Source organism: Chiloscyllium plagiosum, unplaced genomic scaffold, assembly GCF_037043375.1.
Source record: "Chiloscyllium plagiosum isolate Xiang-an unplaced genomic scaffold, Cpla_swu_hap1 HiC_scaffold_6, whole genome shotgun sequence".
Classification (NCBI taxonomy): domain Eukaryota; kingdom Metazoa; phylum Chordata; class Chondrichthyes; order Orectolobiformes; family Hemiscylliidae; genus Chiloscyllium; species Chiloscyllium plagiosum.
This window is the reverse complement of record NW_028270144.1, coordinates 123,246,196-123,273,390: the sequence shown is the minus strand read 5'-3', so window position 1 is coordinate 123,273,390 and position 27,195 is coordinate 123,246,196. Positions and strand designations below refer to the sequence as shown.

Here is a 27,195-nt window from a genome sequence, read left to right as displayed (position 1 = left end):
AGTGGGGATTATCTTACGAGGAAAGCGTAGATAGGCCAGGCCTGTATCCGCTGGAGTTTGGCAGGAGAGTTTATTACAACGTGTAAGAATTTGAAGGGACTTGGTGAGAATGGATGTTGAAAGAATGTGGAAGAGAACAGAGCGAAAGGGAGGTTCTGAGGACTGGTCAATCAACCCGAAACATTAACTCTGATTTCTCTCCACAGATGTTGCCAGAATTGCTGAGCTTTTCCAACAACTTCTGTTTTTGTTTGTGTTAGAGCTAGAGGAGACTGTTTTTGTTTCAAAAGTCAAGGATATCCCTTTGAGATGAAAAATGAGGAAATCTTTCCTCTTGAGGGTTGTCAGTGTGTGGAAATTTCTCATCCAGAGTTTTATGGAGGAAGCGTCATTGAATATGTTTAAGACAGAGGTGAAATTCGTGACTAATTCGGGAGTCAAAGCAAATCTGGTAGAATCAGTGAAACAGTTCTGACTACATTACAGTCAGCTATGATCTTTTTGAATAGCGGAAAAGGATTTGAGGAGTCAAATGGCCCATTCCTGCTCCTAACATGCATATCTGACTCTTTTTGTGTATTTGGCCAACACACACTCTGCCATTCCTTACTCTACTCTTCCAATATTCCAACAGGCTGCCAGGAGGTGGGGTAGTTGTCCAGATTTCCCCAGCTCACCACTCCTTTTGTTTCTGGGAAGACCCTACACCATCTGAGTTTGGAGTGAAGAATTGCAAGCTTGATGGTATACCTTTTTCATTGTTGAAATCCCATGAATTGAGCAGTGAATGGGTCCCACCATTGCACCTTCATTCGAAGGGAGAATATTAAAATTACAAACCTACCCTGTGTTGAGACTATAACTTCAACCCACTTCTTTGGAAACCTTGGGATCTTAGATCTTAGAATCCTTAGTGTGGAAACAGGCCCTTTGGCCCAACAATTCCATACTGACCCTCCGAAGAGTATCTTACCCCAGTCCCATTCCCCATCACTCTACATTTACCCCTGACTAATGCACCTAACCTACACATTCCTGAACACTATGGGCAATTTGACATGGACAATTCTGATCTTATAGCCCACCAAACTGTTCGAGTATTCAGTTGGCTCACACCTGATCTTTATTTTCATTTCCTTTTACCAGGTTCCCTAAAAGATCCTCTTGCGGAACAATGGTAGTATCCCTACCCCAGACCAGGAGGCCCAGGTTCAAGCTTCACCCTTTTCCAGAGGGGTGTTGTAATAACATTTCTGAACAGATTGATGAAAAAAGTAGTTTAGGAAAAGAAAATCTGGTTCCCTGAACAGCCCTCTTGTGGGAATGTCCCTATCCCTGGACTGGGAGGCCCATCTGCTCTAGAGATGTATAATAACACCTGAACAGGTTGATGATTATGATATAGGTCAATTTTCCTGACCCTGTAATATCTTTTCACTTTGTTTTTCCTGATCTGCTCCACCGATCTTTGACATCTTTCTCAGGGACCAATCCTAGACTGCCACTAACTTGGTTAAAGTGTTCCTCGTCTGCATTGAGACACAAGGACCCCTCACGTTCTGTGTAGCTCTATACCTATTTATCCATGACACACAACGGGAGTCCAGAGACAGTACATTCCTGTGGATTTCTGGGTCATCTTTTCTTCAGTCTTCTGTTGCACAACTTTCCTTATGGACAGGTACCTTTTCAGAGAGCTATTTGGCTGGCAGTCTGTACTGGTGCCCTTTGCTGTTCTCACCCTAACTGTTCAAAATTTCTGATTTTTATACCCCAAAACATTGGATCATTTCATTAGCTTGATGTCCCCTCGAGCAGTAAAATTCAAATTTGATTTGGATTTTAGTATCTGGGGTGTAATTTAAACTGGCCAAATTTGAATTTGTTTTTGTTCCATGGCAATGCAACTCCAGCTGTTTGTTTCAACCAAATGTTACATTTTTAAATTGTTCAGCCCACTCTGTGCTTTCAGTCAGTCCCTGCGAGTTTCCCCTCTCTCTTAAAGGTACAGTACACACCTACACCTTCATAACACGAACGGGGTGCCACTATTTAAGAAAGGTGGTAAGGAAAAGCTAGGGATTTATAAACCTGGAAGCACGGTGTGGCATGGGCAAGTTGTTGGGGGGAATCCAGAGGGATAGGATTTACATGTATTTGGAAAGTCAAGAACTGATTAAGGATAGTCGACATGGCTTTGTGCATGGGAAGTCATGTCTCTCAAACTTAATTGAGTTTTTGTAGTAATGAAGAGGATTGATAAGGGCAGAGTGATGGACATGATCTCTATGGACTTCAATAAGGTATTTGTCAAAGTTCTTCATGGTAGATTGGTTAGATCACAGGGAGAACTAGCCATTTGGATACCCAACTGGCTCAAAGGTAGAAGACAGGATGGTGGTGGAGAGTTGTTTTTCAGACTGGAGGCCAGTGACCGATGGTGTGCCACAATAATTGGCTCTAGGTCCACTGATTTTCTTTTTATGTAAATGATTTGAATGTGAACATAGGAGGTACAGTTAGTAATGTTGCAGATGGACAGTTAATGCAGCACTGTGGCTCAGTGGTTAGCACTGCTGCCTCACAGCACCAGGGACCTGGGTTTGATTCCAGCCTCTGGCGGTTCTCTGTGTGGAGTTTGCACATTCTCCCCGTGTCTGCGGGGGTTTCATCCGGGTGCTCCGGTTTCCTCCAACAGTCAGGTTATGTGATTTGGCCAGGCTAAATTGCCCATACTGTTAGGTGTATTAGTCAGGGCTAAGTGTAGGGAAATAGGCCTGTGTGGGTTACTCTTCAGAGGGTCAGTGTGGACGTGATGAGCCAAATGGCTTGTTTCCACAGTGTAGGGAATCTAATCATGACAAAATTGGAGGCGGAGTCGACAGAAAAGAAGGTTATCTCCGAGTACAATGAGATCTTGGATCAGATGGACTAATGGGCTGAGGAGTGGCAGATGGAGCTTAATTTGGATAAATGTGAGGTGCTGCATTTTGGTAAGGCAAATCAGGGCAAGACTTACGCATGTACTGGGAAGTCCTGGGGTGTGCTGCTGAATACTGACACCTTGGAATGCAGGTTCATAGATCCTTGAAAATAGTCGCAGGTAGATAGGATAGTGAAGAAGCCATATGGTATGCTTTCCTTTATTGGTCAGAGTATTGAGTATAGCAGTTGGGAGGTCATGTTACAGCTCTATAGGACGTTTATTAGGCCACTTTTGGAATATTGTGTTCAATTCTGGCCTCCCTCTTATAGGAAGGATGTTGTGAAACTTGAAAGGGTTCAGAAAAGATTTACAAGGATGTTGCCAGGTTTGGAGGATTTGTGCTATAGGGTGAGGCTGAATAGACTAGGGTTATTTTCCCTGGAGTGTCGGAGGCTGAGGGGTGACCTCCTAGAAGTTTGTAAAATCATGAGGTGCATGGATAGGGTAAATAGACAAGGTCTTTTCATTGGGGTGGGGGAGTCCAGAGCTAGAGGGCATAGGTTTAGGGTGAGAGAGGAAAGATTTAAAAGGGACCTAAAAAAGGGCAACTTTTTCATGCAGAGCTAGTGTGTATGAAGTGAGCTGCCAGAGGAAGTGGTGGAGGCTGTCATAATTACAACATTTAAAAGGCATTTTGATGGGTATATGAAGGGTTTGGAGGGATATGGGCCACATGCTGGTAAATGGGACTAGATTAGGTTGGGATATCTGGTCAACATGGAAGAGTTGGACTGAAGGGCCTGTTTCCATGCTGTCCATCTCTGTGACTGTATGACATTGTATTGTGTGTTCCAGGGGCAGTGCACTTCCTGTGATGGCCGAGATGACAGTAAGGAGTATGCCAACATTCGCTCGGCCATGAAGGTTCTCATGTTCACTGACACCGAGAACTGGGAGATCTCCAAACTGATGGCTGCGATTCTGCACATGGGCAATCTGTCTTACGAATGTAAATCTGAGGGTGATCTGCTTTACAATGGAGGGAAAGCTGGGAATTCAGATTCGTGATTCGGGGGTGGGGTGGGTGGGGTATATTTTACCTTAAGTGGCTTGTCGTTGCATTACCTTCTTAGGGTATTGAGCGAAGTGGTGTCGAAATGCAGAGGTCCTTTGCAGGTCTCTTTGAACCGGTGCTAAATAAAAGCAGTGACAGTTCATGTGGCGATGAGGTTCCCATGATGCTCTTTAAAGGAACGTTGAGTTGTGCTGTGTTCCTGGCCAATGTTGTTCCCTTGAGCAGTATCCTGAGGCAGTCGGACTGGTTACTTGTCCCTGCGATCTTGCTATCATTGCCAACGCGAACAGCTACCAAACACTCTGAAAGAAGGGTTTGCTTTTCGACGTTCCCCAGCCTGAAGACTTACCAAAGTAGTTTGGGGTCAATGATGCCTTTTTGATGTGTACTCAATGTTTTCATATTGGAAACAGCCCCTTCGGTCCAACTCGTCCAGGCCAACCACATATCCTAATCTAGTCCCATTTGGCCTATTTCCCTCTTAAACCCTCAGTGTGGACAACTGATCCGTTTCATATACTCATCCAGATGCCTTTTAAATGTTGCAATTGTACCAGTGTCCACCACTTCCTCTGGCAGCTCATTCCATACACGCACCACCCTCTTGTATGGAAAATGTAGCCTCTAAAGTCCCTTTGAAATGTTTTCCCCCCTCACCGTATACCTATGCCCTCTCTCTTTTTGGATTCTCCTCGGGGAAAAGACCTTGACTATTCACCTTCTACATGCCCATCATTGATTTTATAAATCTCTATAATGTCATCCTTCAGCTTCCTATGCTCCAGAGAGAAACGTCCCAATCTCTCCTTATAAATTGAACCCTACAATCTCGTTAATGTCCTTGTAAATCTTTTTTGTTTTGTTTTTTTTTTTGCACAATTTTTCAGTTTAGTAACATCTTTCCTGTAGCAGGATGACCAGAATTGTATACAGCACTCCAAATCTGGCCTCACCAATGTCCTGTAACATGATATCCAAACTCCTGTGGTCAATGCTGTGACCGATTTGAAGGCAAGCATGCCAAATGCTAAAAATCTCTCAACATCAGGTTATAATCCAACAGACTTATTTGGGAGCGCTGCTCCTTCAGGTAGTTGAACAGTGCTCCGAAAGCTAGTGCTTTCAAATAAACCTGTTGGGCTACAATCTGATGTGATTTTTAACTTTGCACACCCCAGTCCAACACCGGCATCTCCAAATCAGGCCAAATGCTGCCTTTTCCATCCTGTCTACGTGTGATGCCATTTTGAAGGAGCTATGCACCCGCACCCCAGGTCCAGTGTTTGACTACACTCCTCCTCACAAATGAGTTGGAAGAAAAGGAAATTAAAAGAATGCAGTTTGTTAGCACCAGTCCACAGGATTCAATGAGTGTCCCTTCTGATCTCTGATCTTTGTAGCCAAGTTCTTTACTGAAGACACACAGCACGCTCTCTGTTTGATTTCTCAGTCACTGGTTAGAGGCAGCAACTTTTAGGAAATGGTGGTGGCTGTTTCAGGTTGGCTGTTCCTTCACTAAAGAAGTGGATAGAAAGATTCCACCCTTTTGATTGTCCTCTCTTTGTCCACCTGCCTGAGACCAGACAGTTGTTGTCATGCTGCTTATATCCTGTCTGGACAACTGATCTGAGTTGTAAAACTAACCTGCCGTCTGTTTCTGGATAAAGCTCCCTCTAACCACACACCAATAGTGTCACCGTGTCTCAAACATTGTGTGCCACCACTTGAATGAAGCAGCAGTATAAACACAACTTCTAATGAGCTTCAGGTACTTTTTAAATAAGAAGTGCAGCAAATATTTCCACTGTCCTTGGTCTATAGTAATCCTACTGCCATTTTTGAACACCATCCAAAATAAAACTCAAAAGATATAGTCTTTGTGATCCCAAAAGCCTGTCCACCATCTACAAGGCACAAGTCAGGAATGTGATGGAATGTCCCCCACTTAGCTGAATGGGTGCAGCTCCAACAACACACTATGCTAGACACACCATCCAGGACAAAGCAGACACTTGGTACTACATCCATAAACACCCATTCCCACTGTCACTGATGCCCCATCTGTAGCAGCAGTGTGTGCCATCTACAAGATGCACTGCACTAATTCACCAAAGATCCTTAGGCAGCACCTTCCAAGCCCATGACCACTTCCAAGGGCAACAGGTATGTGGAAATACCGCCTCCCAGTAGATTGCACTCCTAGCCACTCTCTTCCTGACTTGGAAATATATTGTTGTTCCTTCATTGTCACTGGATGAAAATTCTGGAGTTCTCTCCCCAAGGACATTGTGGGTCTACCCACAGCACATGGACTGCAGTCATTCAGGAAGGTACCACCTTCTCGAGCACAGCTGGGGTGGGTAATAAACACTTGCCCAGCCAGCGATACCCACATCTGTGAATAAATAAAAGTTAACTGCCTCCTTAAGAGAGTTGTGTTGTCACTAGAAGCACCTGTGTGCATCTTACTGGTAACATGGTTTAGCATTTTTATACTTAGTGCAGCTGGGATCCTTGTGTTGTGCCTCTAGTATAATAAGCAAGAATATTCAATGTTTATTCAAATTGCCATTGAGATCACTTACTTATGTTTATTCTGCTGATCCTTCAGCTCGAGTGTATGATAATTTGGATTCATGTGAGGTTGTCTACTCCACGCATTTGATGTCTGCTGCTACTCTGCTTGAGGTGAATGTTTGTTTGTTTTTTTTAAAACTTTTTTAACGTCTGTCTGTCTGTCTGTCTGTGTCCATTCGTAAACAATACAGGTGTCTAATATAGAACATTCATTTGCTTCTATTGGTAACATCTCTGTGGAAAAAGTGTCCAAACCACTGAAATGCTGGAGGAGTTGTAAATGCAAGTCATCTGTGTCCAAAAGCCACTTGTATTTTCAGTCTATTTTCTTCAAAACTGGTTCAGAATTCACTTTGCCCTAATAGAGCCTCCAACCACACCATACACCACCATTTCAGAATATTCTAATAGTGTTGATTAAAGAGGAGTCTGTAAATCACAGAATCTACAGAGCAAGAGTAGGCATTTTTGGCCCATTGAGCCTTTTCCACCATTCAACACTCTCTCATGGCTGATCCTCTATCTCTGTGCCCATACCCCACCCTCTCCCCATACCCTTTAGTGCCTTGGAATCAATCCCTTTCTTTCATGAGTAACATGACCTGCACTGCCTTGTGTATTAGAGAATTCCACAGGTTCACGAGCCTCTAAGTGAAGAGATTTCTTCTCCTCTCACTCTAATACAGTCCAACCTGAGAACGTACCCTCTTGCTATAGATAAATTAATTTGGAGGAAATATCATCCCAGTATCCAGTCTGCCATACCAGTCCTGTCCAAATTTTATCCATTTAGGTGGTATCCCTGTTATTCCTCTAAACAGCAGTTATTCCAGACTGTTGTCCAAATCTCTCTCCATTCGGCTGTTCCACCATCCTGGGTGTTAACCTGTTAAACATTTGCTGCACTTCCCTATCACAAAACCTTAAGGACATCAAAACTTTTTTTTAAAAATAAAATCATTCACAGGATGTGACTGTCCTTATTGCCCAGAGGGTAATCAAGAATCAAGCACATTGTTTTGGTCTGGAGTTACATGTAGGCCAGACCAGGTAAGGATTGCAGATTTCCTTCCATCGAGGACATTAGCAAACCAGATTTTTTTTTTTCAAACAATTGGCAATGGATTCATGGTCACCATTAGACTCCAGATATTTATTGAACTCGAATTTCACCATCTGCTGTGGTGAGATTTAACACTGGATCCCCAGAATGTTATCCGGGTGTCTCAATTAACCGTCCAGTGAAACTACCGCACAGCCTCTCTCTATTCACACACTGCTCCAGGTGTGGTCTCCCCAAAGTCCTGTCCGGCTGCAATAAGACCTCCCTTGCTCATGAACGTGAACCTTGCAATGAAGACCATCCCATTTTCCATCCTAATTTCCCTCATCAGTTTGAAATGCTCAATCAGCAGTTTACACAATTTCTGACACTTGTTTTCATATCCACTCTTAGGTAGTTTCTTAGTAAATTAACTGACAAAACCATTAATTATTTTTCAAGTCTAGCTATTCCTAGTCTCAGTTGACGTCATTAAATATGATGTATTTTTGATAAGGGATAGCATTACAGCTGTGCTGAGGGAGGACATTCCCAGAAATACACCCAGGGAATTATTTGGGTGGAACTGAGGAATAAGAAAGGGATGATCACCTTATTGGGATTGTATTACAGACCCCCTAATAGTCAGAGGGAAATTGAGAAACAAACTTGTAAGGAGATCTCAGCTATCTGTAAGAATAATAGGGTGGTTATGGTAGGAGATTTTAACTTTCCAAACATCGACTGGGACTGCCATAGTGTTAAAGGTTTAGATGGAGAGGAATTTCTTAAGTGTGTACAAGACAATTTTCTGATTCAGTATGTGGATGTACCTACTAGAGAACTTGACCTACTCTTTGGAAATAAGGCAGGGTAGGTTACTGAGGTGTCAGTGGGGGATCACTTTGGGGCCAGCAACCATAATTCTATTAGATTTAAAGTAATGATGGAAAAGATAGGCCAGATCTAAAAGTTGGAGTTCTAAATTGGAGAAAGGCCAATTTTGACGGTATTAGGCAAGAACTTTTGAAAGTTGATTGGAGGCAGTTGTTCACAGGTAAAGGGATGGCTAGAAAGTGGGAAGCCTTCAGAAATGAGATAACAAGAATCCAGAGAAAGTATATTCCTGTCAGGTTGAAAGGGAAGGCTGGTAGGCAGAGGGAATGCTGGATGACTAAAGAAATTGAGAGTTTGGTTAAGAAAAAGAAGGAAGCATATGTCAGGTATAGACAGGAGAGATAGAGTGAATCCTTAGAATATAAAGGAAGTAGGAGTATACATAAGAGAGAAATCAGGAGGGTGAACATAGAATTAAAGGAGAATCCAAAGGGTTTTTACAAATATATTAAGGACAAAAGGTTAACTAGGGAAAGAATAGGGCCCCTCAAGGATCAGCAAGGCCGCCTTTGTGTGGAGCCACAGAAAATGAAGGAGATACTAAATGAATATTTTGCATCAGTATTTACTGTGGAAAAGGATATGGAAGATATAGACTGTAGGGAAATAGATGGTGACATCTTGCAAAATGTCCAGATTACAGAGGAGGAAGTGCTGGATGTCTTGAAACGGTTAAAGGTGGATAAATCCCCAGGATCTGATCAGGTGTACCCAAGAACTCTGTGGGAAGCTAGAGAAGTGATTGCTGGGCCTCTTGCTGAGATATTTGTATCATTGATAGTCACCGGTGAGGTGCCGGAAGACTGGAGGTTGGCAAACGTGGTGCCACTGTTTAAGAAGGGCAGTAAAGACCAGCCAGGGAACTATAGATCGGTGAGCCTGACCTCTGTAGTGGGCAAGTTGTTGGAGGGAATCCTGAGGGACAGGATGTACATGTATATGGAAAGGCAAAGACTGATTCGGGACAGTCAACATGGCTTTGTGTGTGGGAAATCGTGTCTCTCTCATTTCATCAAATTTTTTGAAGAAGTAACAAAGAAGATTGAGGGCAGAGCAGTAGATGTGATTTTTATGGACTTCAGTAAGGCGTTTGACAAGGTTCCCCATGGGAGACTGATTAGCAAGGTTAGATTTCATGGAATGCAGGGAGAACTAGCCATTTGGATACAGAACTGGCTCAAAGGTAGAAGACAGAAGGTGGTGGTGGAGGGTTGTTTTTCAGACTGGAAGCCTGTGACCACTCGAGTGCCACAAGGATCAGTGCTGGGCCCTCTACTTTTTGTCATTTACATAAATGATTTGGATGCATGCATGCATAAGAGGTACAGTTAATAAGTTTGCAGATGACACCAAAATTGGAGGTGTAGTGGACAGCGAAGAGGGTTACCTCAGATTACAACAGGATCTGGGCCAGATGGCCTATGGACTGAGAAGTGGCAGATGGAGTTTAATTCCGATAAATGCGAAGTGCTGCATTTTGGGAAAGCAAACCTTAGCAGGACTTATACACTTAATGGGAAGGTCCTAGGGAGTGTTGCTGAACAAAGAGACCTTGGAGTGCAGGTTCATAGTTCCTTGAAAGTGGAGTTGCAGGTAGATAGGATAGTGAAGGAGGTGTTTGGTATGCTTTCCTTTATTGGTTAGAGTATTGAGTACAGGAGTTGGGAGGTCATGCTGCGGCTGTACAGGACATTGGTTAGGCCACTGTTGGAATATTGCGTGCAATTCTGGTCTCCTTCCTATTGGAAAGATGTTGTGAAACTTGAAAGGGTTCAGAAAAGATTTAAAGGATATTGCCAGGGTTGGAGGATTTGAGCTATAGGGAGAGGCTGAACAGGCTGGGGCTGTTTTCCCTGGAACGTCAGAGACTGAGGGGAGACCTTAGAGGTTTACAAAATTGAGGGGCATGGATAGGATAAATAGACAGAGTCTTTTCCCTGGGGTCGGGGAGTCCAGAACTAGAGGACATTGGTTTAGGGTGAGAGGGGAAAGATATAAAAGAGACATGGGGGCAACTTTTTCACGCAGAGGGTGGTACGGGTATGGAATGAGCTGCCAGAGGATGTGGTGGAGGCTGGTTCAATTGCAACATTTTAAAAAGCATTTGTATAGGTATATGAATAGGAAGGGTTTGGAGGGATATGGGCCAGGTGCTAGCAGGTGGGACTCGATTGGGTTGGGATATCTGGTCAGCATTGACGGGTTTGACCAAAGGATCTGTTTCTGTGTTATAGATCTCTATGACTCTATGTGGAGGTGCTGGTGTTGGACTGGTGTGGACAAAGTTTAAAAATCACAAAACACCAGGTTATAGTCCAACAGGTTTATTTGAAATTAGAAGCTCTGAGTGCTGCTCTTTTGTCAGGTAAAGCTTTTGATTTCAAATAAATCTGTTTGACTATAACCTGATGCCATGTGATTTTTAACTTCATTAAAAATGCATTATCTGGACAATCCCGTATAGTGGGAACTGACTGTGTACACATTAGCCATTGCTTCTACCCTATTACAATAGTCACTCCATTTCAAAGGTCATTGAGATGTTGAAAGGTTTTAGAAGGAGTTGTATAAAAGTCCAAGTTTTTTTTCCACTCCTCTTCCTTTTTAGGCTGCTTATTTGAGAAATCCAAGATCCAAATGGGAGAGTGAGCAAGTTGTGGTTTTCCTGATGGTTTGAGGCAACGCTACTGGCCAGGAAACTACAGAAAGCCCTGTTCTTCTCTTGACTCGACCCTGTGAATCTTTTACATTCACCTGAGAGGGACAGTTGCCCTCTACTTTAATGTCTCTTCCAAACGATTGCTTTTCTGACAGCACAACAATCCTTCAATCCTGCACTGTGGGAATGTCTGGACATTTGGCTCAAATCTGTGGGATGGGACTCTAACCCGAAGCCTTTGAGACTATCATGTGACCAATATAGTCTTCAATCATCGCTCTATTTATCATATTTTTCTCCACCCTCCATTCCCATTTGATAAGTGTGACTGCACTTCCCTTAGCTCTGAGAGGCATTGTTGGAAATAAATGAGATCTCATTTCCTCGGAGATCAGCAAAAGCACAAGTCAACAGGATTAGAGTGTCCAGCCCATCAAGTTTGATCCTCCATTTCTTATGATAATGGTCTTAAGCTTCAAGTCCATTTTCCCATCCACTCCTCCATCCCTCAATTTCCTGAGAGATCAAGTATCTATGTGTCTTAGCCTTATCTCAGCCAGGGTGGCACGATGACTCAGTGGTTAGCATTGCCCTTGCAGGGCCAGGGACAGAGTTTGATTCCAGCCTTGGCTGACTGTCTGTCTGTGTGGAGTTTACACATTCTCCCCGTGGGTTTCCTCCAGTTTCCTCCCACTGTCCAAAGGTGTGCAGGTTAGGGTGGATTGGCCATGCTCAATTGCCCACAGTGTCCAGGGATGTGCAGGCTGGATGGATTAACCATGGGAAATGTAGGGTTACAGGGATAAGGTTGGGTCTGGGTGGGATAGAATCGATGGGCCAAATGGCCTGCTTCCACACTGTAGGGATTCTGATTTCTATGAAATACATTCAAGATTGAAATATCCATAACCCTCGAGGGTAGACCATTCTGAGGACCCTCTTCTGTTTGAATAAAATAATTTCTCTTCATCTCAGTCCCTATCCCTATCGAGCCCCAGCCTCTGCCCTTGTTTTGGATTCCTTGACCAGGGGAAACCATCTTTTAGGATTTACTCGGTCAAAGGCTCTGAAAGGGTTTGACAATCACAAAGGGATCACCTGTCAGTCTTCTAAACTCCAGGGAACATTGCCACAATGTACTCAGCTTCTCATTGTAGGACAACCACCCTCCCCCTCTCTATCCAAGAGACAATTACAGGAATGATGCTATGATCCACTGAGTCACTTTTTTTTCAAAAAAAATAAATGCCTCATTCTTCTTTCCGGCAGGTTGACTGTTTGGATCTACAGAACTGCCTCACCAGCCGTACCATCATCACACGAGGGGAGACAGTGTCCACCCCTCTTAACATGGACCAAGCACTGGATGTCAGAGATGCTTTTGTCAAGGTGAAAGTTGCTGCATGAATGGGGAAACAGAGAGAGAGTGTGTCTCCCTCTGAAAATGAGGGACAAATGGGAATGGCAAGGCATCTAACTGCATAAAGTTGGCAAAAGCTTGATATTTAATCCTTTTGTGAAAATTGTCAGCAAGAGAGCTTGGAGTGAGGGATGTTAGGATTTGGAAAGGTTGCCTGGGAGAGTGGTGGAGGTAGATTCAATAGGAGATTGCAAAAGAGCTGGATGTATATATTTGAAAGTGATGAATTCAGTGGGCTACAGAGATGGGGACTAACAGAGTAGCTCTGTCGGGAGCTGGTGTAGACATGATGGGTCAAATGGCCTCTTTCTGTGCTGTAAAATTCTATGACCCTACATTGCTGTGTCAAATCATTTCAATGATTTTAGTCTCCGACAGAGATGGGTACAATCGCTGAGCCTTTTTATTGTGTAGGCTCTAGATTAGACAGGCAGTGAACCTCTAAGACAGCTGCATGACATCTTGACATGTGACCTTCTGATATAAAAGGTCCTCCCCATTCAGTGTAATAGTCATTGCAGTGTATTCAGTCAACCAGAGATCTATAACAGCAATAATCTGTCAACACAGAACCCATACTGTATCTAGGTCTGAGCAATGCCAGGATAAACAATGTTAGTAATCTTCAAGACATCTGTCTCATCAGCAACAGCTTTGTGAGCTGTCAGAGTGGGAAGCACTCTGACAACGTCAAACACCACTGCTAACATGAGCCAAGAAACCTCATCAAACCTTTAATGTTCTAAATTATTTCAAGGCAGTCATCCTGATCAAGTGCAACAATACTGCTTGTAAAACGTGCTTTTGACTGACCAGGAAATTAAACTTAAAATCCGAGAAAGCTGGAAACAGCCTCAGCAGGACTAGCATCTTGTTTTCATTCTTTCATGGGATGTGTGGTGCTGGCTAGGCTAGTGCTCATCATCCATCCCTACGTTCCTAGAGGGCAGTTAAGAATCGAGCACATTGCTGTGAATCTGGACTTGCAGGTAAGATTTTCTTAAAGGGCATTAGTTAACCAGATGGGTTTTCTTGACAACCGTTATCATTAGACTCTTCTTTCCAGATTTTTTTTATTGAATTCAAATTCCCCTATCAGGATTTGAACCTGGGTCCTCAATGTTACCTGGATCAACAGTCCGGTGGAAAAAAAACCAGACGAGAACCTCATTATTTTGGCCTGGTGACAGTGAAGGAATGGTGATACGTTTCTACCTTGGGACGCTGACTGGCTTGGAGGGGAACTTGCAGGGGGTGGGGTTCCCATGTGTCTGCTGCCCTTGTCCTTCCAGATGGAAGTGGAGGAGTTTTTGGAAGGTGCTGTCTAAGGATTGAATTACTACAATACACCCTGCTGCTACTGAGCGTCCATGCTGGAGGGAGTGAATGTTCACAGTGGTATTATGGGATGCTTTGTCCTCCAGAGAGAGAAACAGAGTCCCGATTTTAAGTCAGACCTGAAATTTTTATTTTTTTAATTATTCTCTGCACAGCTGCTGCCTGACCTGCTGAGTATTTCCAGCAGTTTCTGTTTTATTGTTTTGGATTTCCATTACTGAAATAAAACACTGAAGAAATGTTCCAACATAAACTCCCTTTTTGGTTGTTTTGTTTTAAGCTCCTAGATCTCAAAGATAAGTGGGAACAGAGTACTGGAACAGAGGGAAAAAGTTTGTTTATCTGCAAACCAAACTAAACTGTAACAAGAGAATTGGAGCAGCCTTCGAAACACAAAAGCAACAGGAGTAGGCTACTCCAGTCTGCTCGGCCATTCAATATGATCATGATTAACCATCCAACTCCGTCTTCTGTTCCCATACCCTTCAACCCCTTTTATTCCTTAAGGATGATATCTAATTCCTTGTGTTATAGAAGGGATGATAGCTAGAAAGTTTAATTTTATAACTTTAGTTTTTTAATGTTGACCTAAAAGACTTGCTAGTTTGCAGCCACATTATTGTTTGGACTAATCCCAGACCTTCTCTTGCATGTTTAAGATAGTGATTTAATTTGAAATTTTTATGAACAGAAACTTGCATTATTTATTCTCTGCTTTGTTTGACTTAATATTCTGGGATCTAACAATTACCCAATGCCCCTGTTTGTGCTTATTTGCTCATTATAATTTGATATGGGATGCCTATCGCAACATTCTTCATAATAAATATCATTGCCTACAGGCTAAAACAGTTATTCAGATTCAGTTGAACAAAAGAATATACTGAAGCAGAAAAATAGGCAAGGTGGTCAAAAAATAGCACAGAATGAGGCCACTCAGCCCAACTTCTGTGCCAGTTTGAAGAGTGATTAAGTTAATCCAGCTCCTCTTTCCCCCCCCCCCCCCCCCCAACTCTGCTTATGATAGAAACCTGTTCCATAATTAATAACCAATTTTGAATGCTCTTCACCGTGGTTCCTACAGCTTACTCAGCAAGCTCTGGTCGTATGTCCCTGGATTTCCTGATATTGTTACAGGAGATGATCTGGGTGACTGGAGGGAGAATTTGAAATTCAATCCCCATTTCTCGTTTCTTTCCTTAGACATGCTGTCTGTTAGTGCCTTTTGCATTAGTACCTGATGATGATTGTAAATTTTTTAAGTTGCCAGTGCCTTCATAATCTTGCTCACTTATGGTCATTGAGGATCATACAGAGATGAACGGTTGGCTGTTCTGGGAAGGTCAACTAGAAAATTAAACTTTTGGGCAACAATCCATTGTGTTCTGTGAATCTCATTTTATCCTTCTGCAAGGGTACAGGGTGTAAAAGCAAGTGATCGGCAAGAAGTAATGAGGCTTATTTGAAAAACTGGAGTAGATGCCCAAAGATATGCTGGACCAAAGAGGCTGTGGGGTTATTCAACCTCCTTGGTGATGTACTGAATCTCTCGTTCCAGCTGTGCTGATTTCCCCCTTTCTCTGAATTATTCAGAGGTCAAACAACTGCCATGTCTCATCATTTTGATCTGATGTGGGTCATGTGTTTTGTCTCCCTCCCTCCCTCCGTCTCTCATCATTTAAGGGTATCTATGGGAGGCTGTTTGTGTGGATTGTGGAGAAGATCAATGCAGCGATTTATAAACCACCATCTCGAGAGCCGAAGGTGTGGCGTCGCTCCATCGGTTTGCTGGATATTTTTGGATTTGAAAACTTCCACGTTAATAGGTAAGGTCCTGTATGTCCTTCTGTCCATGGCATCGACTTTAAGAAGCTGCTTCTTCCACTGCATCAAATGTGAATGTTGATAATTTAGTTTAGGAGGTGGTGGTGGTAGATATGGAATATTGATATTTGTGGAAATTTATAGGAGATTGTTCCTAATGCTGCAAACAGAAGGAAGCTGTTCAGCCCCGCAGACTACCCTCAATCAGTTGGGCTGAAGCTGATCTGCACCACCAACTCCATTTGCTGACCATTGCTATGTAATCCCTCCATTCATTTCCATAAGACGACATGGCTTCTCATCGCAGTTTAAATGCTGTCATTAAACAAATGACATTCTCGGATATTGAGCAATACATTATGTCCTCTTTCATGATAGTATTTATTTAATTGTCTGTGTAGTGATTTACAAACGAGAAGGACCGTATTGTTGAAGAGGAGAGTGTGAAATGGACTGGTAAGCTAGAGGAGATACTTGTTAGGAAGGAAGATGTTGGACATTTTGAATAACTTGAGGATAGACAAGTCCCCCGGGCCTGACGGGATATATCCTAGGATTATGTGGGAAGCCAGAGAGGAAATTGCAGAGCCGTTGGCAATGATCTTTTCATCTTCACTGTCAACAGGGCTGGTACCAGGGGACTGGAGAGTGGCGAATGTTGTGCCCCTGTTCAAAAAAGGGAATAGGGATAACCCCGGGAATTACAGGCCAGTTAGTCTTTCTTCGGTGGCAGGCAAAGTAATGGAAAGGGTACTGAGGGATAGGATTTATGAGTATCTGGAAAGACACTGCTTGATTAGGGACAACCAGCACGGATTTGTGAGGGGTAGGTCTTGCCTTACAAGTCTTATTGAATTCTTTGAGGAGGTGACCAAGCATGTGGATGAGGGTAGAGCAGTGGATGTAGTGTACATGGATTTTAGTAAGGCATTTGATAAGGTTCCCCATGGTAGGCTTATGCGGAAAGTCAGGAGGCATGGGATAGTGGGAAATTTGGTCAGTTGGATAGAAAACTGGCTAACTGGTCGAAGTCAGAAAGTGGTGGTAGACGGTAAATATTCAGCCTGGAGCCCAGTTACAAGTGGAGTTCCGCAGGGATCAGTTCTGGGTCCTCTGCTGTTTGTAATTTTTATTAATGACTTGGATGAGGGAGTCGAAGGGTGGGTCAGTAAATTTGCAGATGATACGAAGATTGGTGGAGTTGTGGATAGTGAGGAGGGCTGTTGTCGGCTGCAAAGGGACTTGGATATGATGCAGAGCTGGGCTGAGGAGTGGCAGATGGAGTTCAACCCTGTCAAGTGAGGTTGTCCATTTTGGAAGGACAAATAAGAATGCGGAATACAGGGTTAATGGTAGGGTTCTTAGTAAGGTGGAGGAGCAGAGGGATCTTGGGGTCTATGTTTATAGATCTTTGAAAGTTGCCACTCAGGTGGATAGAGCTTGTAAGAAGGCCTATGGTGTATTAGCGTTCATTAGCAGAGGGATTGAATTCAAGAGTCGTGAAGTGATGTTACAGCTGTACAGGACTTTGGTTAGGCCACATTTGGAGTACTGTCTGCAGTTCTGGTCACCTCACTTTAGGAAAGATGTGGAAGCTTTGGAGAGGGTGCAGAGGAGATTTACCAGGATGTTGCCTGGAATGGAGGATAGGTTGAGCGTGCTAGGCCTTTTCTCATTGGAACGGAGAAGGATGAGGGGTGACTTGATAGAGGTGTATAAGATGATCAGGGGAATAGATAGAGTAGACAATCAGAAACTTTTTCCCTGGGTACAACAGTGTTACAAGGGGACATAAATTTAAGGTGAAGGGTGGAAGGTATAGGGGAGATGTCAGTGGTAGGTTCTTTACCCAGAGAGTGGTGGGGGCATGGAATGCGCTGCCTGTGGGAGTGGCAGAGTCAGAATCATTGGTGAACTTTAAGTGGCAATTGGATAGGTACAACTTTAAGTGGCAATTGGATGGGTGCTTAAGCTAGGACAAATGTTCGGCACAACATCTGGGCCGAAGGGCCTGTTCTGTGTTGTATTGTTCTATGTTCTATGTTATATGTTCTATGATTGGAATGAGGGCCAGGTGGATATCATTGACTGAGATCCTTGATTGGCCCAGGTTAACAACCCCAATTAGGGACCCCGGCTGAGAGATATAAACAGAGAGGATTAGAAAAAACAGGAAAAAAAATATAAATAAACAGAGGATTAACCTCCTCCTCTGGTTTTGGTTGTACTTTAGTCCCACGCTCCTGATCTTTGGGCACCCGGTACGGAGGAAGGAGGACCGGTCTGAAGACCTCCTCGTGGGTCTGCTCCTGGGCCTGGCCAAACTGGCCATCAACAGGTCCAGGCAGCGGGCTGTGGAGGGGGTCGTTAGGGCCGACTGCCTGCCCTCTTCTGCGGTTACGTTAGGGCCCGGGTATCCTTGGAGAAGGAGCACGCGGTGTCCACCAACACCCTTGAGCTGTTCAGGGAGAGGTGGGCACCACAGGGAGTGGAGTGCATTACTTCCCCCTCCAACTCTATTTTGATTTAATCCCTGCCCTCCCCTTCACTGTTTGATCACACAGCATTGCCCTTTGTGAAGGGCACTGCTCGTCACTGACCACTCTGGTGTTTTCCTTTATTCCTGGTGGTGGAAACCGAATAAAGATTCGTGAACCTTGTGTCTAAAAAAAGAAAAACTAAATAAACAGAGGATTCAGAGTTTCCTCATTCAAGGGACTGGCTCTGAGCTGGCTGGTCAGAGCCCATGTACTGTGCGCATGTAAATAAACGAGGAGAAAATGAGGGCTGGAGATCAGAGCTGAAAAATGTGTTGCTGGAAAAGCGCAACAGGTCAGGCAGCATCAAAGGAGCAGGAGAATCGACGTTTCGGGCATAAGCCCTTCAGGAATCTTTTTCCTGAAGAAGGGCTTTTGCCCGAAACGTCGATTCTCCTGCTCCTTTGATGCTGCCTGACCTGCTGCGCTTTTCCAACAACACACATTTTTCAGCATGTAAATAAACAAAGACTTTGTGACAGGTTACCAACCTCTCTGCAGTTATTTTCCCTGTTGTAACTTGCCCTGCTTCTGACTCTAAGGGCTCTACATTGTCTCCACTAATCCTTTTTCTCTTCACATGCCTATAGAAGCTTTTACAATCAGTATGTGCATTTCCTGCAAGCTTATTTTCTCACACCCTTTTTAGCAATCTTTTGTTTTTGTCCTCCTTTTGCTAAAATCTAAATGACTCCACAATCCTCAGCTCCGCTACATTTTGTTTTAGCGTGTGTGCAATTTGTATGCTCCTTCCTTTGATCTAATAATAATCATAATTTCCCTTGTTAACCATGATCGGGCCACCTTTTTCAGTTTTATTTTCACAGAAATGAATGAACAATTGTTGCAGTCCCTCACTTTGCTCTTTCTTTCCATGATCAATCTTTTTTTTTTGAAGCAAGTTCCCTTATCCATCACAATCAGCTCATGCCTCCTATTATAGTTCCCTTTTATTTCAATTCAGAACCTTTTGTTTAATCTCCAAATTAACTATGCAATTTTCTGACTTGAATGTGGAATTTTTTTCCCCCAAACCCCGCCCCCGGCCTCCCAAAGGCTAGATTGCTAACTGTTCCGTTCCCATTATGGATGGCCTGTTCTCCAGTTGGTTGCTCAATGTATTGATTTGGAAAATCATTCTGTGCACAATTCCTCCTCTATGGTATTGTTACTGACTTTTGTTTCACCGAATCTATATAATGAGGGAGGTGATGGCCTAGTGGCCCTGTTAATCCAGAGACTTCTGTTCAAATCTCGCTATGGTAGATGGTGAAATTGGACTTCAATAAAAATCTGGAATTAAGAGTTTAGGATGACCAAGAATCCATGGTGGATTGTTGGGGGAAAATCCCATCCAGTTGACTAATGCCTTTTAGGAAAGGGAAGGAAACTGCCAACCTTACCTGGTCTGGCCCACGTGTGACTCCAGACGCACAGCTATCGACTCTTAACTGTCCTCCATAACTTAAATGCCCATCCATAACTTCCCTCTGGGCAATTAAGAGTCAACACCTTCAGGCCGGAGGCTGGAAGAACACAGCAAGCCAGGCAGCATCAGGAGGGTGAAGTCAATGTTTCGGGTGTAACTCTTCTTCAGGACTGGAGGTAGGTTTAGGGGGAGCTGCAGATAAAAGTGGGTGGTGGGGGCAGGGTGGTGAAGTGGGGATAGGTAAGGCAGGTAGAGGGTACGACCTGGTTGGTCAATGGGAGGAATGAATCCCGGACAAAGTCCGAAGTCACAAAGCACCAGATCGTAGCCCAACAGGTTGGTTTTGAAATCACAAGCGTTCATCCTGATGAAGGAGCAGCGCTGTGAAAGCTTGTGATTTCAGATAAACCTGTTGGACTATAACCTGGTGCTGTGTGACTTCGGACTTTGTCCACTCCAGTCCAACACCAGCAAATGCCCATCTTGATTTTTTTTGTCTCTAATTTCTTGTTTTAATGCTTTCCCAACATTTATCACACTCTTTGGGGGTGGGGTGGGGTGGGAGTGGGGAAGTAGGTCTATATAGACTACTCTTTGCCCTTTGGTGTTTAATCATCTTCTGCTTCCCTGCAGCTTTGAGCAGCTCTGCATCAACTTTGCCAATGAAAACCTGCAGCAGTTTTTTGTCCGCCATGTCTTCAAGCTGGAGCAAGAGGAGTACAACCTGGAGAACATCAACTGGCAGCACATTGAGTTCACCGACAACCAGGATGCACTTGACATGATAGCGCTGAAGCCAATGAACATCATTTCCCTCATCGACGAAGAGAGCAAATTCCCAAAGGTATGGATCCGGTGCTGGACTTGAAAGCAAAATGGAAGCAGCTGGATAGAAACTGAGCAGGGGCACCTTTGGGTCAGGCTTTGTCAATTTTATTCAATTCAATTTGTGGGATGTCTTTTGGGCAAATCTGCCACTGACCCACTCTGTCCAAGTGCCCAATAACCAGACTGATTCCTGGGGTGACAGGACTGATGTTGGGGAGGCAGTGGCTCAGTGGTTAGCACTGCTGCCTCACAGCGCCAGGGACCCGGGTTCAATTCCACCCTCTGGCAACTGCCTGTGCAGAGTTTGCACATTCTCCCTGTGTCTGTGTGGGTCTCCTCCGGGTGCTCCGGTTTCCTCCCACAGTCCAGAGATCCAGGTGAGGTGGATTGGCCATGCTAAATTGCCCCATAGTGTTCTGGGATGTGCAGGCTAGGTGAGTTAGCCATGGAAAATGAAGGATTATAGGGACAGGGTAGGTGGATCTAGATGGAGTACTGTTTGGTGTGGATGTGATGGGCCAAATGGCTGTCCCCATCTGTAGGGATTTTATGAGGAGACTATATTCACTGGTGTTTAGAAGAATAGTGGTGGGAGGATCTCCTAGAAATTTATAAAATTCTAAAAGGACTAGACGGAGCAAAGGGAGGAAGGATATTCCTAATGACTTGGAGGGGGGAGGGTGTCCAGCAACTGGAGTCACAATATAAGGCAATGGGATGAAGAGCAATTTGTTCACCCAATGGTGAACTTGAGTTCTCTGCCAATGTTATAGTGAGCACTTTGGAAATCTGATCGTGTTAGATTTTATTGCAAGGGGAATTGAATTCAAGAGTAGGGAGGTTATGTTTCAGTTCTATGGGATATTGATGAGACAGTGACTGTACTGATCACTGTGCTTAAGGAAGGATGTTAATATGTTGGAAGCAGTTCAGAGAAGGTTTACTAACCCAATACCTGGAATGAGTTGTCTCTTATGAGGAAAAGCTAGACAGGTTGGGCCCATATCCTCTGGAGTTTAGAGTCCGAGGTGACTTCATTGAGAAATCTAAGATTCTGGTGGATGTGTCCTCTGGGAGAATCTAGAGCTAGGAGTCGGAATTTAAAAATAAGGGACTGCCCATTTAAAAGAGAGATGAGGGATCTAGTTTTTTGAGGGTTGAGAGTCAGCGGAATTCTTTTTTAAGCAGAGCTAGCTACTTCCTTGACTACCAAGGGGATGAAATATTTAGTTGGGGATAGAGCTAAAATCTAAGCAGCCATTAACCTCTTGAATGGTGGAACAGCTCAAAGGGCTGAATGGCCTACGTTTGTTCATTGTTTGAATACATTGGAGGAGGTCAGACCAAGGTCAGTGAGTGTGACCCAGACGTTAAAAGCCTTACTGCACAGTACGCTTCCTCCTTAGATTAAATTTTGGGGGAGTCAGATTATTATATGGTGACAGCACCTACAATGAAACTACAGATGGTTGAAATGGCATTTGCAGACCAGTCATTTTTCAACCAGTGTGCCATGAAATTTTCTACAAAGCTCATGAAAAGTATTGAAGATAAAGCCATCTTTTTGTACAAAGATATTCTGACCAAGCAAAATTACCAAGTCATAAAACTCTTTTAAAATTTAATTGTTAAATTAAATGCAGGCATGTCAGTGTTTCCATTCTGTCTGTACTGTGTTGCAAGCCTCTCTCTAGTAAGGCAGTAATCATAGTAAATGTGATGATTCTGAGTTATCTGTTCAGCTGAGTCTTAATCAGAATTAAACAGCACTGAAACAGACCCTTGGATCCAACCAATCCATGTCAGCCATTGGAATTACATTAGTTTCACCTGCCTGCACTTGGCCCATAACCTTCCAAACATTCTTCTTCATGAACTTATCCAAAAGTCTCTCAAACTTTGTAAGTGTATCCACATCATATGCTTCTAGCAGTTCATTCTAGGCACAAGCTACTCTGGTTTTCAAAAAAAAGCCCCCTTGTCTTTTTAAATCTTTCTCCTCTCGTGTTAAAAATATGTATTTGAACCCCTTTTATTTGACAACACTACCCAGGGCCCTACCATTAATTGTATATACGTTCTGCCTTTGTTTGGTTAAACAAAATGCAACACCTTGCATTTATCCAAATTAAACTCCATCTGCCTCTCTCCAACCCATTTGACTCAATTGATCAAGATCTATTTGTAATCTTAGCCTTCTTCACTGTCCACTATACCATCTATTTTGGTGTCATCTATCAATTAGCCATGTCTTCTATAGATTTCCGAGAAAAACGCAATTAAATTTGTTTGTCTTATTGAAATGTAATGATATCCAAAGGTTGGAACCGCTGTTCTATGGCAACTCTCTGTTGACTCCAGTCTGACCAGACCACAGGGAGAGAGAGACTGGTGATGGTTTAACGTGAAGGTTACCACATCCCAGGTGATGGAGAGGTTGAGAAGGAGATTCCTTCATGACAAACTGAGCCAGTGTGGGACTTGAACACATTAATCCACAGTGCAAACCAGCTGTTCAGACACTGAGCTAGCTTACTTGATCTTTTTAATGTTTCTTTTGAATCTCATTCATGATGAGCCTATCTCCTGACAGGGGACAGACACGACCATGTTGAATAAGCTGAATTCCCAACACAAGTTGAACACCTACTATATCCCTCCGAAGAACAACTATGAAACCCAGTTTGGCATCAGCCATTTTGCTGGAATCGTCTACTATGAAACTAGAGGTAGGTTTCTGCATTAAATGTAACTGCCAACTATTTGGAGATCTGATTCTGAAAGAGCTCAGCTCTGCCAGAAGGCACTCTGTGCTGTTCAGAATCGCTGGTCTTCCTAAACCCATTTAATTGTAGCACATCATCTCATCCTCTCTAACGTCTCAGGTTTAACTTTTGGATGGGAAAAGACTGTCTGGAAAGTGTTAATAAAGGACTGCAGGGATAGTTGGAGCAGAAAGCGAAGTAGTTCTTTATAATATTCCAATGCTAGAATAAAAAAGCACAGATTTGTGGGCGGCACGGTGGCACAGTGGTTAGCACTGCTGCCTCACAGCGCCAGAGACCTGGGTTCAATTCCCGCCTCAGGTGACTTTGTGTGGAGTTTGCACGTTCTCCCCGTGTCTGTGTGAGTTTGCTCCGGTTTCCTCCCACAGTCCAAAAATGTGCAGGTCAGGTGAATTGGCCATGCTAAATTGCCCATAGTGTTAGGTGAAGGTGTAAATGTAGGGGAATGGGTCTGGGTGGGTTGCGCTTCGGCGGGTTGGTGTGGACTTGTTGGGCCGAAGGGCCTGTTTCCACACTAAGTAATCTAAATCTATCTAAATATTTGTAGGCCATTTGGTCCATTATATCTGGTGGCAATTTGAAAGATCAATTCAATTAATTCCATGTTCTCACTCTTTTTCTCTAAAGCCCTGCAAATGTTTTTCCTTTTTGAGTGCGCACCCAATATTTTTGCCTTTAATGGGGTGCAAGCAGTGTTGCCTAGGCCAGCATTTAATGCCCATCCAAAGCTATCCTGAGAAGGTGATGGTGAGCTACTTGAATCGCCACAGTCCCCATGGTGGAGCTACACTATATTGTTACATTGAAAATGAACAGATACTGTGCCCAGGGCTCTGGCCAATATCCCCACAGACTCCCGTATCACAAGCAAAATTCTAAATAAAAACCGAAAGAACTGCTGCTTACTGTAAATCAGAAACAAAAACAAATTGCTGGAAAAGCTCAGCAGGTCTGGCAGTAAACAGCTCAGGAAAGCATTACATAGAGAAAATAAACAGCTGTTCATTAGGCACAAAATTTGACCAAAATAAAGTCAGTGTAGTTTGCAGGCTCATTCAAAGAGAAGAGGTGCTATTAGTAACAACCAAGTTCTGAGTGGTTCAGAATTCAGTAAGACGAAGGGAATGCTGTGACTTGTCAGAAAGGAAGATAGGTCTTCAACAGACAGGAAGGACGAGGTTTAAGGGAAACAAATGTCAGTTATGTCTGCGGCCTTCATGATGTTTTGTTTTAATTAAACAGTCAGATTCCCCTGCTCTGTACCAGTTCTATGTCCAGCTGCAAGGTACCAGCCAAGGCGACCTGTCTGTCGTAGAAGGACGATGGGCACCACAGTCGGGACGATCTGCAGGAAGGGTCTGGTGTGCATCTGGAGACACCTCTGGCCCCCGGGAAGGGTTTGTGTCTTGCCCAGCCCAACCTACCCCGCACTTCGAGCTGTTCCTAATCCCAAAGTTACGGATTTGACCTGCTGACTTCCCTTGCCTACATTGTTCAAAACATCATCAGTAGAGTAAAACTAAGAGGAAAATTTTCTGATTCAGTATGTGGATGTACCTACTAGAGAAGGTGCAAATCTTGACCTACTCTTGAGGTAAGGCAGGGCAGGTGACTGAGGTGTCAGTGGGGGAGCACCTTGGGGCCAGAGACCATAATTCTATTCGTTTTAAAATAGTGATGGAAAAGGATAGACCAGATCTAAAAGTGGAAGTTCTAAATTGGAGGAATGCTAATTTTGACAGTATTAGGCAAGAACTTTCAAAAGCTGATTGGGGGCTGATATTCGCAGGTAAAGGGATGGCTGGAAAATGGGAAGCCTTCTGAAATGAGATAACGAGAATCCAGAGAAAGTATATTCCTGTTAGGGTGAAAGGAAAGGCTGTTCGTTATAGGGAATGCTGGATGACTAAAGAAATTGAGGGTTTGGTTAAGAAAAAGAAGGAAGCATATGTCAGGTATGGTCAAGATAGATCAAGTGAATCCTTGGAGTATACTTGAGTGGGACATCAGGAGGGTAAAAAGGGGGACATGAGATAGCTTTGGCAAATAGAATTAAGGAGAATCCAAAGGGTTTTTACAAATATATATTAAGGATAAAAGGGTAACTAGGGAGAGAATCGGGCCCCTCAAAGATCAACAAGGTGGCCTTTGTGTGGAGCCACAGGAGATGGGGAGGTACTAAATGAGTATTTTGCATCAGTATTTAATGTGGAGAAGGACATGGAAGGTATAGACTGTAGAAAAATAGATGGTGCCATCTTGCAAAATGTCCATATTACAGAGGAGGAAGTGCTGGATGTCTTGAAATGGTTGAAGGTGGATAAATCCCCAGGACTTGATCAGGTGTACCCTAGAACTCTGTGGGAAGCTAGGGAAGTGATTGCTGGGCTTGTTGAGATATTTGTATCATCGATAGTCACAGGTAAGGTGCCAGAAGATTAGAGGTTGACTAACATGGTGCTACTATTTAAGAAGGGTGGTAAAGACAAGCCAGGGAACTATAGACCAGTGAGCCTGATGTCGGTGGTGGGTAAGTTGTTGGAGGGAATCCTGAGGGACAGATTGTACTTGTATTTGGAAAGGCAAGCACTGATTAGGGATAGTCAACATGGCTTTGTGCTTGGGAAATCATGTCTCTCAAACTTGATTGAGTTTTTTGAAGAAGTAACGAAGAGGATTGATGAGGATAGAGTGGTGGACGTGGTCTACATGGACTTCAGTAAGACATTCTGCAAGGTTCCCCATGGGAGACTGGTTAGCAAGGTTAGATCTCATGGAATACAGGGAGAACTAGCCATTTGGATACAGAGCTGGCTCAAAGGTAGAAGACAGGGTGGTGGTGGTGAAGGGTTGTTTTTCAGACTGGAGGCTTGTGACCAGTGGAGTGCCATAAGGATCGGTGCTGGGCCCTCTACTTTTTGTCATCTATATAAATGATTTGGATGCGAGCATAAGAGGTATAGTGAGTAAGTTTGCAATTGACACCAAATTTGGAGGTGTAGTGGACAGTGAAGGTTACCTCAGATTACAATGGGATCTTGATCAGATGAGTCAACGGGCTGAGGAGTGGCAGATGGAGTTTAATTCTGATAAATTCGAGGTGCTGTATTTTGGGGAAGCAAATCTTAGCAGGACTTATAGACTTAATGGTAAGGTCCTAGGGAGTGTTGCTGAACAAAGAGACCTTGGAGTGCAGGTTCATAGCTCTATGAAAGTGGAGTTGCAGGTAGGTAGGATAGTGAAGGTGGTGTTTGGTATGCTTTCCTTTATTGAGTACAGGGGTTGGGAGGTCATGTTGTGGCTGTACAAGACATTGGTTAGGCCGCTTTTGGAATATTGTGTGCAATTCTGGTCTCCTTTGTATTGGAAAGATGTTGTGAAACTTGAAAGGGTTCAGAAAAGATTTACAAGGATGTTGCCAGGGTTGGAGGATTTGAGCTATAGGGAGAGGCTGAACAGGCTGGGGCTGTTTTCCCTGGAGCGTCGGAGGCTGAGGAGTGACCTTAAAGGTTTATAAAATCATGAGGGGCATGGATAGGATAAGTCAACAAAGTCTCTTCCCTGGATTGGGAGAGTCCAGAACTAGAGGGCATAGGTTTAGAGTGAGAGGGGAACGATATAGAAGAAACCTAAGGGGCAACTTTTTCAAGCAGAGGGTGGTACATGTCTGGAGTGAGGAGGCAGAGGAAGTGGTGGAGTCTGGTCCAATTACAACATTTTAAAAAGCATCTGGATGGGTATATGAATAGGAAGGGTTTGGAGGGATATGGGCCATATGTTGGCAGGTGGGACCTAGATTGGGTTGGGATATCTGGTCGGCATGATGGACTGAGTGGTCTGTTTCCGTGCTGTATGTC

At 43.7% G+C, this 27,195-nt stretch overlaps 1 protein-coding gene across 4 annotated transcripts in view; it reads left to right on the top strand.

Annotated features, from left to right (window-relative positions):
* myo7aa (myosin VIIAa) overlaps nucleotides 1–27,195 on the top strand; it is a 194,659-nt gene that overhangs the window by 46,826 nt on the left and 120,638 nt on the right. For all 4 annotated transcript variants that reach the window (XM_087988417.1, XM_087988416.1, XM_087988418.1 and 1 more), the window contains exons 8-13: nucleotides 3,782–3,935; nucleotides 6,613–6,689; nucleotides 12,446–12,565; nucleotides 15,618–15,760; nucleotides 20,358–20,568; nucleotides 23,146–23,281. In XM_087988417.1, coding sequence (XP_087844543.1) covers nucleotides 3,782–3,935; nucleotides 6,613–6,689; nucleotides 12,446–12,565; nucleotides 15,618–15,760; nucleotides 20,358–20,568; nucleotides 23,146–23,281 — 841 coding nt within the window. The remainder of the gene's footprint in view (nucleotides 1–3,781; nucleotides 3,936–6,612; nucleotides 6,690–12,445; nucleotides 12,566–15,617; nucleotides 15,761–20,357; nucleotides 20,569–23,145; nucleotides 23,282–27,195) is intronic.